The 12,402-nt window shown below is 34.5% G+C and overlaps 1 protein-coding gene across 1 annotated transcript; it reads left to right on the forward strand.

The window, feature by feature from the left end:
- Window positions 1-1,945: 1,945 nt before the first annotated feature.
- Window positions 1,946-12,119, forward strand: LOC106641081 (fatty acyl-CoA reductase wat-like). The gene is made up of 11 exons (XM_014355314.3): window positions 1,946-2,523; window positions 6,501-6,645; window positions 6,781-6,920; window positions 8,536-8,658; window positions 9,276-9,401; window positions 10,291-10,436; window positions 10,521-10,630; window positions 10,765-10,963; window positions 11,090-11,332; window positions 11,418-11,675; window positions 11,790-12,119. Exons 1-11 carry the CDS (start codon window positions 2,494-2,496, stop codon window positions 11,878-11,880), a joined length of 1,611 nt encoding a protein of 536 aa, XP_014210800.2. The 5' UTR covers window positions 1,946-2,493; the 3' UTR covers window positions 11,881-12,119.
- Window positions 12,120-12,402: the final 283 nt, after the last annotated feature.

The following is a 12,402-nucleotide window of genomic DNA, read 5'->3' on the forward strand; positions in this document are numbered from 1 at the left end:
GAGTGTAACTCTTTAATATAAATAAACATGATATGATAAGCAAGTACCTATAGATGTACTAAGATTAGAGTTAAAGATATAAATTTTAAAAAATAATAAAAACAGTAAAATTCAAGCTAAATAATAAGCAGCAGTTCGTAATACTATTTCAGTAATTTTAACGAGCATTTAATTATTTATATGTATTTCTGGGATGAATAATATCTCAACACAAACTATTTAGTGATGGAATTTCGACTGTACTGATTAACAAGTGCCAAAAAAATGGTGTTTTTTAAATGTACGAAGATATCACGTAAAATGATAGCTCACCGAATTTGGTACACTACTCCTTACATGCCAATGTAATGGACAGCATATTTTATTACTTAAATATATACGTATATTTAGCTTTTTACTAAACATGACCTACTTGCATTCTTTTAATTCTGCGCCAAGTAAACGTACACTCACTGCTCCTTTCCAACTGATAAAACGATTTGTCAATACATGTTTTCAATACATACGTGTAACCTACATATTTTATATTATGGCTTAAACTTTTTTTAACTAAATCCTTAATGTTATAAAATGTGAATAGACACAAGCGTCGTAGAGAGTATTTTTTAATACATTCAAAATAACAAACTGTCATAAAATTTTAATTAATGTTATTGCTATTCAACGAATCAAAGCATGGTTAGGAAATATGATGAGTCAAGGCTTCGGTCAGCTCTTTCTGTTTGGAATATTAATTGCACGACATTGATCGCAGATTCTTTCGGAGCTGCGTGAATGATGAAAGTTTCACTTTTATAGTAAATTTCAAGCAAATGCAATATCTGGTTTATCTATAAGGATATTTAAAGCGCCAAATTCAGTTGAAAAATAATCGTATAATAGCATAATTATTTAATAACATTATTTTCCATTAATTATTATATATAATTAAATACTTTAATTATATCCTTATTAAAGAATTAAATATTGGTGATACTTGAGAAAAAGAAAGGAATACATTTTTTTACAAGCAATAACATTGTTTTATTAATAGAGACGAGAAAACTCTACAAAGATTGTTTTTAATCTTTTTTTTAGTTTGAAGATTTTGAATTTTCAAAAACAAATTTTGCAAATTTTTTTTTCAACTGACTTTAATAGTAGAGTATGCAAAAGCGGTACATCTTATTTATACCTACTTATTAAAACCAAATTTAAAAATTAAGTTCTATGGTCTACGTTTTTAATATTTCATTTATAATATTTTTTTTACTAGTAAATAAAAAACACTTTTTCATCAAGCGATTTTGACTGATGACAATACTTAAAAAATATTCTTAGTAGTATGTGAATTTTTACAAATTAACGATCTAAAATTGTATCCCATTCATCAGAACAGTTTTAAAAATGAGTAAAAAATCCTTCCACGATAAAGGACCAACGAAAAGGATCTTATAAACAACGTCATTTGGTTCGAGTGCAAGAACAGTCATCCCCAAAACTTCTTTTCCAAATTACATCCCTTAAAAACATGACTGTAACGCACCAAATTCGAACGAAAGCGTCAACCGTCAGGATTTTTTTTTCATATGCGCGTCAACTCCGAGAAAAGCAATTTCACTCCGGCACTTTTTTGCTCAACGATTTACAAACGAAAATCGATTTTGGTATTTCCACGACAACCTCGATGTGCAGCACCATCACCATGCGACCCGACAACCAGCATTTTAGCACAGTCCCACGTGCCAAGAAAGAGACCACTGTGCTGTGTCCTTACCTACAGCCGCACGAGTAAAAAAAGAAGATGCTTCTCCCTCTTATCTTGAACGTAGTGACGCGCGTGCACCACAGCTGTATGGGCATACACCTCAGCGGGCATCAAACGTCAATTAACACCGGCTCGCGAGATCGCGAGAGTATATACCGAGGCGCTCGTAGCCAGCCTCCCGCACACGCGAGCGGGCAGTCGGTGGTCTTTCAAAACGTCGCGGCACCATCCGTACAGTAGAGTTACCGTGCTTGCACACGTACACAAAGCAATAAAACCAGCGTGTGTGTCTTCATTTCTCTGCTTTAACTCATTACTGAGTCCAGCGTGGCAGTCCACTGCTCTGAAAGAAAGGGGAGAAAGAGCGAAAGAGCCAGCTTTGGTACAGCGGCTACCGGCCTCGTAGTGTCAGTCGTTCCCTCGCGCGCGCCGAGTCACATACTTCAACTCCAAAGACTCGCGATCGGGCCCTCTGTCACGAGCGCGAGCGCGCTTGTGAAAGCTTGCGACCGTCGGAGATAAAGAAATAAGGAAGCAAGATTTTTGGATTTCCGTCGATCGGTTGATCGGTGAGCTTGCCGATCAGACTCTACGGATCGGTAACTGGTTTTTTGTCCAGTAAAAGGATGAACGGCTGAGCTTGCGAGCTTTCCCAGCTGCTTTTGCTCGTCGCTGCTAGTCGCGGAGTGTCTTAGACTTTTTGGCCGACGATCCCGAGGTGGAAAAAGTCACATACGACTCTCAAGATGCTGCTCGACATCGATATTCCACAAAATGTAAGTGGCTGTGTACTTTGCTATAAATTATTTGATTTTTCATATCACAACTTTCCATTGGGTGTAGGCTTCATCTTCGATTTTTATTCATCACTAGTTTCATTGCAGTAAACGTATGGCATGGTTAAAACGTTTATTTTAAATTCATGTTTGCTTACTCAAACAATTTTTATTTTGTATAAAATTTATACAAAAGAATATTCGAATTGTAAAGTATTGATTTTCATGTACAATAATGCTATGCAAATTGTTAATTTTTCATGAAATACGTCATCCACCTTTCTCAAGCCCAATGAAAGTTGGTGTCCTGTTAATTCATGAATATTGTGTATCGTTTGATTTTAACCGAGCAAGGCATTTTTTTTTTTTTTTATATTTCGTCACTGTTAACGGTATGTGAGGATGAAAAACACGTCGGGTCTGTTTATTCGTCAAACCAAAACAACAAAAAAACTTAACTTACCACTAATCAGACGAACCTACAAATTGAAAATTCCAATTTCTCAACTCGTGGTGTCAAACTCGTGAACACATGAGGTAGAAAAAAAAAATTTTCTTTCATCTCGGCCCAACCGAATTCATTATTCCGAAGAATCGAAGAGAAATCCAGCCAAACTTGTTTGACTCTGTTCGCAAGTTACATAAAGTGAAAATGGAGTCGCAAATTCTGAACTCATAATTTACATTTCCTCTCACGACATTTTTCCTCTTCTCCTCCCGATCGGCAAATTAAGCAGGGCCTATTACGCATATCCACGAGCGGCACGTTACCCGAAAATCGAGTATTACTTCACGCCCATGAACCTATCGGACGAATTAGCATATGACGCGATATTGATTAAATCGGAATTTCTCAATTTAAATTCCCTATTTCAAAAGCTCAGCTGTTTCGGCACAACGAAAAAATCAGATTTCACACACATAAATTATCAATTGCGCAATGTATTCCAAGCCGATTTTTCATCCTAAATTTCATACTCAATTCCCCGGAGGGGAAAAAAAAGGACGACGACAATACCCTCAAACTCTCTTGAACCACGGAAAACTGAGCAGGCCGCACTCAACTACTTGAAAAGCACCGCGTGCAGCTTGCGCGCTCATCGAAGGTATATATTACACCACTGCGCACTTGCCAGTCGGGCCGTGCAAAAATGCACATCAAACAAAAGACACTTGCTTTTTTCAGCGCGTCGAAGGACGTAGGAGTCGCCGGCACCGTTTAAAGAGGCCATCTTTCACAAGTGGTGTGCGCGCACACGTAGACACCGGCACGCGCGTCTCTGCGAAAATTTCGGCGCGAAAGAAGAAGAAAGCCGCGCTCGAAGGCCGAAAACTTTTACGCACCTTGAAAAGAAAAAAAAAAAAATATAAGTAATAATAATAGTAAATGTAAGAATCTGGAGAGAAGCGGAAGCTCTTACGGAGATTTGTGTGTGGATGAGGCAAGCCTGCGGTGCACGAGAGAGAGATCGTTTGCGGGATATGAAGATCTTACGGATAGACCGAACCGCGCCCGCGTCACCGACGTCCCCGTGTAGGAGGTGGAGCGAGAAAGAGGAGTGAAAAAAAAGATTTGTCGGGAGAAAGAGAGATGAGAGTTACATAAAGGTGTCCGATGTAACATAACGACGCGCCGTCCGGGGCTTATTATAATTGCGTACCATCTCTATCTTTCTTGGGTCGTGTATATTTACGTACACGTAATACTTGACGGCTGTTACTTCGGTGAGATTTCGCGTATTAGATCCGATAGAAACCTACCCATGGATTACCAAATATTACGCCACTAGACTCGTAGTTTATAGTTATACATGGATAGTACGATTTTTAAATAATTTTAAGTATAGACATTGACCGAGTGATTCATTTTGGGTGCAACGAATTACACGCACGACGATTCTCAAATCGTGCTCTAGTATTTTTTTTTTTTTTATTTTTTTTTTTTTTTTTTTTTTTTTTTATGTAACGTTAATTAACTCAAATTCAATACTTACGATCGTCCTTGAAATTCCTGATTTGTCGATGACTGCTTTGTTTTCATTGCTGACATAATTGAAATAACGTAAGAACACTTAATGTTTTTTTAAACGGCCGATTATTTGAAAATTGATTCATTTTAAATTTCAAGAATGTATATTTCTTCGAATTTATGTTTTCTAATCAGCTGGAGTTTTTTTTTATAAAATATATTCGTAACCGGCTGAAAGTGGTACATTAAAAATAAACAGGTGCAATAGGTCATCGTAGAGCTAATATTTACTGTTCGCCAATGATAAAGTCGCAGCTACAATTAAAACACTATCGATAACTAGATAGTAACGACACACCATAAACAAATGTTAACTCATGAAATTTTGCGTAAAGTAAGAATATGTGAGATACAACGTTCTAAGTCTAATTAATAGTTAAAGGGGGGATTAAATGGTTTTTTTGCAAAGAAAAAGGGAGAAAAAATACAAGTACACCAAATACTGATTGCATGTATACACTATCTCTGGCCATCAGGTAATATCACACATCATATCTTGGTCAAACAATCGTAACCCCTTTTGTTCGGAAAATTAGAAAAAAAAATCGCTATCGTTAGATTGACACAAAACTTTCTCAATTTATCAAAAAGTTCATTTAGAAGATTATCATATAAGTTAAAGTTTGACTGTATTAGAATCACTGAGAATTTATTATAATTTTGCATATTAGCACTCATAATTTTATAGTTTAATCAACAGATTTTTTAATTATAATTTTATTTGTGCAATAGATATAATCTCCATAAAAAATTAGTCGGTTAAGCGTACAAATAAAGAAATTTGAATAATTTTTGACTTTGACAACAAGAATTATTTATAAGAATTAATAACAAGTATTTACAACCGGTAAATTTATTTGCACTAGATAATTAAATTTTAATTATTAAAAAAAGCATCGTATCTGATTAGCATGAAAAATATTGACAAAATCTCATTTTTTATCGTTAATAAGGTTTGAAAAAAAATAAATTTCAAGCCCTCAAAGTTTTGACCGGAAACGGAAAATTTTTTTTTTTAATGCACATTAGCAGATGCAGAAAGGAGGGTTATTGAAGCTGGGAACGGATGCGTTCGTGATGTATCCGGTGGCGTGAATTAACTTGAACAAACGCCTCTGGTCCAGCTGTGAATTGATCCATCGGTCTTCCCCCCCTCGGATATATATATTTTTATCCATATTCATTCATACAATAGTGAGACTTGTTTATTGGCTGGACTTACTTGCAACTAAAATTAAAATGTTTGACTTAAAAAAAATTGGTCTATTTATGGCAGTGCTTACCAAAAATGCTGAAAAAGGTTCGATGAACTCGTACGAGTACAAGAGATGCTGCGATGACGAAGAAACAAAAAAACAAATTATACGGAAAAAAAAAAAAAGAAACCGCAAAGCGCGTGTCGCGCATTTGTGTGTACGAGGAAGCGTTTGGTAATCGCCGCGAGTTTTCGCCGACCGCGAGAAATATTACATTTCGCGGGAGTATGGCAGGTATACTTACTGCTACCACTAAGGTCTGTTGAAACACTTTCGTTGAGAGCCTTGGGATGCCAGATTGTTTGTGTACACCTGTGATGATGCTGACGAGTTATGCCGGAAATGAACTTTGTAAACATATGATGTACACATGTAAACACGACTTAGCGAATTATCTGTTAGAGTGGAAAATCCGAAAATGGACGAGTTTGTCCTTTCTAAGAAAATTCATTTTCCATGCCATTTCTGGATATTTTGTTTTTTGCTTGAGAGCAAATGGAGAGACTGTCTTTGTGCTCTTATAATTATTAGCTTATGAAACTAATTTTTTTTTTAATCTACGTTCAATCTGCGCTAAAATCTATCCAACTCAATAAAATTTTCCTTTTAAATTATAAGATTGAAATAATATGTTTTTATTCTACATAATTTAAAGAAACTACTTTTTCAAGTAAAATGATTACCTGTTTCAGGCCAAATACGTATACAAAAAACCATCAGTCACCAGTGAGTCCAATAACAACGACATCACAGAGACACTCGACCTAAATAGTCGAATAATTACCAGCAGAACTCCACTGCAGGACTTTTATGCTCATCAATGCATTTTCATTACAGGTATTTGGCATGTAAAATAAATAATTACAACACCCGTTACATTTACGTGCAATTTGGATTACGCAAACAAGATAAATTGTATCATGTACGAAATACTTTATTTTTTTTTTTTTTTTTTTATGGTACGATAAACAGGAGGAACGGGCTTTTTGGGCAAAATACTGATAGAAAAGCTGCTGCGAAGCTGTGCCGATCTCGAGCGCATCTACGTGCTTGTACGCCCGAAAAAAGAGAAAAGCATCGACACCAGAATGGAGGAACTGTTCAACGACCCGGTGAGTGTTAACTAGAGAGTAAAGGAAAAAAAAAAATAGTTCGGGTGCAAACATCGCGTGACGTATGATTTTGCCATTACACGAGCGATTGGACAGCCAAGCACTAGCAATTACCGAAATCTCACATATCCGCAATCGCAAAGGACTTATTAAAGTTGCGCGAAACTCTGAGGAGGCATAACAGGTGCTCCTACCAAGACAGATTGAAGCCTTTCACCTGTGATTTGTTAGCAAGACACAACAGGCACGCGTAGCTCCACATGACCGCGATAAGAAGTATCGCCCAAACAAAATCCAACTACAGAGTAAAGTCGAAGTTTTTGCGGAAATTAATACGCGATTGACGAGTCTTTTTACGATCACCTTTTGGTTCATTGAAAATTCTAGGAAGTGCGCATCACGTGGTAATGGATTCTTGAATTTTTGTATGAGTATACTTGTCATTTGACTAGATGACATTGGTTTTTCTTTTGAATCGGCGTGTTTGGCGTAACTTGTGAAATGAGCAGGTAAATTCAATCAAAGTATCAACAAACGCGTCATTTGTTAAAATCTGAAAAAAAATTCGCATGGATGATGGAAACGCGAGTTTACACTGCTGTCGAGAGACGCACCAGTGGAGAAGAGTGCACACTTACCCATGATTAATGTGGACACTCTTGTACTTTAGTATGTAAATACAACAAGTTACACGTTTACTTGTACGCAGTGATGTCACTTACTTTTTTTGCCCAAGTAATTTGAGCTTGACACAGTAATCCTTGCATCTTACGTCAAAGTAAACTGTTTGAATGGTTCAATGATACATTTTTTTTCATTTCTCAATAATAAACTAATAGAGTAGTAATTCATAACAATTTTTTTTTCTTTTTTAAACAATAGTCGACCTATAAACATACGATTTATCCCCACTTTGCACGTGGAGCATTTTATAAAAAATAAAATTTTCCATGTATTTATAGAGATTTGGCTTCACATTTTAGAGAAACAAAAAATATTTTCATATAATTTATAAGTAGTGGTCCCAAAATCTGACAAATTAAATGTTTCTTGGGAAAATGCTCCCGAAAAGTCACGTAATTGTACTTTGTGTTTTTATTTAAATATTATGTATTCTATGGAGGTGTAGTGTACTGCAGAAAATTTTTTAATTTTTTTTTCATTACCATTAGCTACTGCTGCGGTGATGTACAAAAAAGTATAAATGTTAAATACATAACATCAGTGGAAGGTTCAATTTAATTTTCATTTAGTACTATCATTTTTTCTCAGAGCTCGTAATGCTACCCATCACGTTGCTATTGCAAAATTCTTTTTAGAGCGTTTCCAATGGGATCCAAAAATTCTAACTTGTGTAGGTCACAAGCAATACAAAATTAAAAGCTTCCTTAAGTTTTAGTTTATTTAAGCCCTTGATATTTTCCACTTTTCGTCAAATGACCCACATGTGTAGGAAGCAATGAAAAAAATCATGTTGCGAGTATGCATTTACAAATACAATAAAATAATCAACCAGTCAAAAAAAAAAAAAATAAATAAAATAAAAACAGTTTTCAGCAATGGCAAGGTAACATTAATAACAACAGCACAAGAGGTATAACGTTTTTTCTTCTAGATATACAAGCGGCTCAAAGAGGAAAATCCAAAATTTCATCACAAAGTCGCGGCCGTCGCCGGGGACTGCAGTCTCCAAGGCCTGGGACTTTCTACGTCTGATAGAGATTTGCTGACACGCGACGTAAGTGTGGTGCAATAATGAAGTAACTGGACGAAATAATCGCCGAAAATAAAATTACGTGTATGACATATTAATAACTATGTGTCAATTTTAGTACAATAATTTGTTTACCGTTTTGTCGATACTTTCAAGTGTATCTCGATCGCTTACAGATTTTTTATTTACCACCGTGTAATGATCATTCATTTACTTCTATCAACGCTTTTATTTATTTATTTTTTTATTATTACTTTTATTATTATTATTACCCGGCACGAACTAATTAGATATCCATTAAACTGATCCATAAATTTTTATACGCATTTGATTTTGAATGACGTTTGATTTTTTTCTGAGTAATGCGAGGACCCCAAACACCTGTACATGTAAAAGAATAACGTATGCACGTACAAGACGCAATGAACGAGCAACGTGCCAAAACTTCCAATGCTCCATTACTTAATAAGCGTGTGGCTTTATAATTTTGTACATGACACGCGTTGCTATACAAAGTCGTTACCAAAAGATTCAATTTTCTAAACCACTTTTCCCTCGATCATACATTACATTCTCATAGTCATTTTCATAATTAGTTTTTTTTGCAATTACTGTAAGTGCTGATCAAAATTCTTTCACAGGTGTCCGTTGTTTTTCACGTAGCCGCGACAGTACGCTTCGATGAAAAGCTAAAGTTAGCTACGGCGATCAACGTTCAAAGTACGTCTGACATTCTGAGTTTGTGCAAGGACATGCAGAAGTTGAAGGTAAGGGAGTATCAAATTATACAATGACGATAATTGATTCTGAAAAAATAGATTTTTTCCAGTGTTGAGTAAGCTTTTTTAAGACAAATTGGAATTAATATTTATGAATGTCATTCAAACGAAAAGTATTTAGCGACAATTATAAAATTCTCGCATCGTTGATTTGACGTTGAACTAACAATAAGTGGTAGTAGTTAATTCAGCAAAAATAAACTTATAATCGTATTTTTTTCCCGCTCTTAGTTGACTCAGAGCATAATATAATAAATATTTAATCGTTTTGTTAAAAAAACTGCTCTCATTCGCTATTGTATCTCGTCCAACCAGGTACTTGCAAGTAATTGGAAGTGCCATCAAACCCAAATGTGTCTTAAAAATGCATTTTAACGTAGCAGGTGGTGAATAACTGAATATAATTGAATTTTTTATTAATATTTTATGCTATGAATTATCAATTTGTTTACATCAATCAAATGACAGTCTTAAAGTTTAATTTTGCTTGCTACTTTTTTTATACAATTAATTTTTAATACTATCGACAAGTAGTGTTTTTTTGTGACTAAAAAATTCAGTACAACTCCATAGAATTTTATTTTTATTTTCAGTAATTTATAGTTGATTAAATGGTAAGCCATTGGAAAACTGGTTTATCAAAAAGTGTATTAGATGTATTACTGGTTTTATAATAAATTTTAAGAACTGTGCAAGTTGAACGTTTCAACTGGCACTCGACTAAAATTTCAATTTGTTCCAGAAAAAACTAAAAGAACGTAATGATATTTAAGTTAAAAAATTATTATTTTACAGAAAAAATCCTTTTAAAAAATCTGATTAAACAACTTAAATAGAATCTGGATTTTTACTAGTTTTAATTTCGATTTTTTTCCAGGCTGCTGTACACGTTTCTACGGCATACGCAAATTGTATATCACGAGAAATCGGCGAAAAATTCTACGATTATCCCATCAAAAATAAGGAACTTCTTAGCCTTGTAAACTGTTTACCAGAAGAAACCGTCAATGAAATTTCTCCCCGGTGAGCAACGTTATTTTAGCATTAAATTTTGAATCATGTACATTGAGATAATATAATTTAAAAAATAAAACATTTTTCATCTAGAATAATATCACCTTGGCCAAATACGTATGCATTCACAAAAGCAATCGCAGAAGATCTGATCAGATCAAGAAACAAGAGTTTGCCTATTGGTATATTTAGACCAGGTATCGGTAAGTACATCATTGGTACTTAAAACTAAACTACCGTAGCTCAAGAAAAATCGAGTAATAAGAAATTTTATATAAAATATCGAGAATCTTAACATCTTCAAACAATCGATTTTGTTTCATATTTCAACCAACAGTGATTTCTACCGCCAACGAGCCGATGCCAGGTTGGATCGACAATTTTTACGGCCCAACGGGGATAGCAGCCGGAGTAGCTACAGGATTGCTCCGTACGATGCACTGCGACCCCAAGAAGAACGCCAACATCGTGCCCGTCGATCTTACCGTAAATGCCCTGATCGCTAGCGCTTGGGATATAGCCATGCAGACGGCTAGGTTAGTGAGTTATTCTTTATAAAAACTTTTTTTTTTTTGTTATATTTGATTAAATAATACGCAATTTTTAAATACAATTACATTTTTCAACTATTTTCAATCCACATTAAATTTTTGTTATTTTAGGCGAGATGAGGAAATGTTGATTTACAATTTTGTGTCTTCCGTTGATGCTCCTTTCACGTGGCAGGATTTTTTTCACACCAACAAAAGATACGTGAACATGTATCCCATGAGCACAGCTCTATGGTATATATCCTTCACAATGAGCAAGTATTCGTTCGTTAACACGATATACTCTGTTATCCTGCATCTGGTTCCCGCCTTCATAATCGACACCTTGAGCGTTTGTGTTGGACGAAAGCCAAGGTGAATTTGATAAATAAATTATTTTTTTATTGTAATAATAACCTTTCTGTGACTAAGTATTGCGTAATTTCCCTTCTACATACAGCCTCATGAAAATGTACGGAAAGATCCACAAATTCGCAAATGTCATATCATACTTTTGTACGCGGGAGTGGACGTTTTCTAATGATAACGTACGAGGCATGTGGCACCGGCTTGACCCGCGAGACAGGCAAATGTTCTACTTCACCATGGAGAGTTTTAATTGGGAACAGTTTTTCAGTAATTACATCAAGGGTATCCGGGTTTATTTATTTAAAGATAATCTGAAAACTATTGCTAAAAGCAAGCTCAGATGGCAAAGGTGAGCCCCTACTTTACGTTAACTATTTAATTTTGAATATTATATTCTCATGAATTCTGAATAAAATTATAATTAAATTAATGATGAAAATGATTTACATTGTAATTGTTGCAGATTTTATTACATGCATCAAGTTGTGAAAGGACTGGCAGCTTCGTTCGGTTTTTTGTTTTTATGGAAAGTATTATCAGCAATATTTATGTAATTCAGTACAAATGTTAAGATTATAATTTTTCTCAAACTTGTAGTCATTAAATAACTGACGTAGACAAAATGTTATTGTAAATAATTTTCATGTAAATGCAACATGATTTTTTTACAAAAATTATATGTGAATTCTTCAATATTATACATATTTTTACTCAGTAATCAAAGGACCACTCGTCAAAACTAAAAATTAAAAAGGATTCTTTTGATCATATATATATATTATCTCATATATTATATATAAGTATTAAAAACATCAGGTAAAGAATCATAGAATAAATTAACACTGTAAATAATAAACACTTTTGTTATACAACGTGCGATCATATAAAAATTTGGAGCAACCAATTTTAAATAACTAATTTTACTAGTAGCAGCTTAGTTGACGAAATATTATGGTATTTTTATTTAGTTTACAAATATCTAAATTAAGAACCCTTTGTAATATTTTTTGTGAAAAGCATTTTTGATGCATTAGCACGAGTAGTTTTAATAAACATTGGACATAGAATTATGTAAC

This window comes from Copidosoma floridanum, unplaced genomic scaffold (assembly GCF_036245765.1).
Source record: "Copidosoma floridanum isolate Cflo_tuat_1 unplaced genomic scaffold, Cflo_Japanese_pri ptg000014l, whole genome shotgun sequence".
Classification (NCBI taxonomy): Eukaryota; Metazoa; Arthropoda; class Insecta; order Hymenoptera; family Encyrtidae; genus Copidosoma; species Copidosoma floridanum.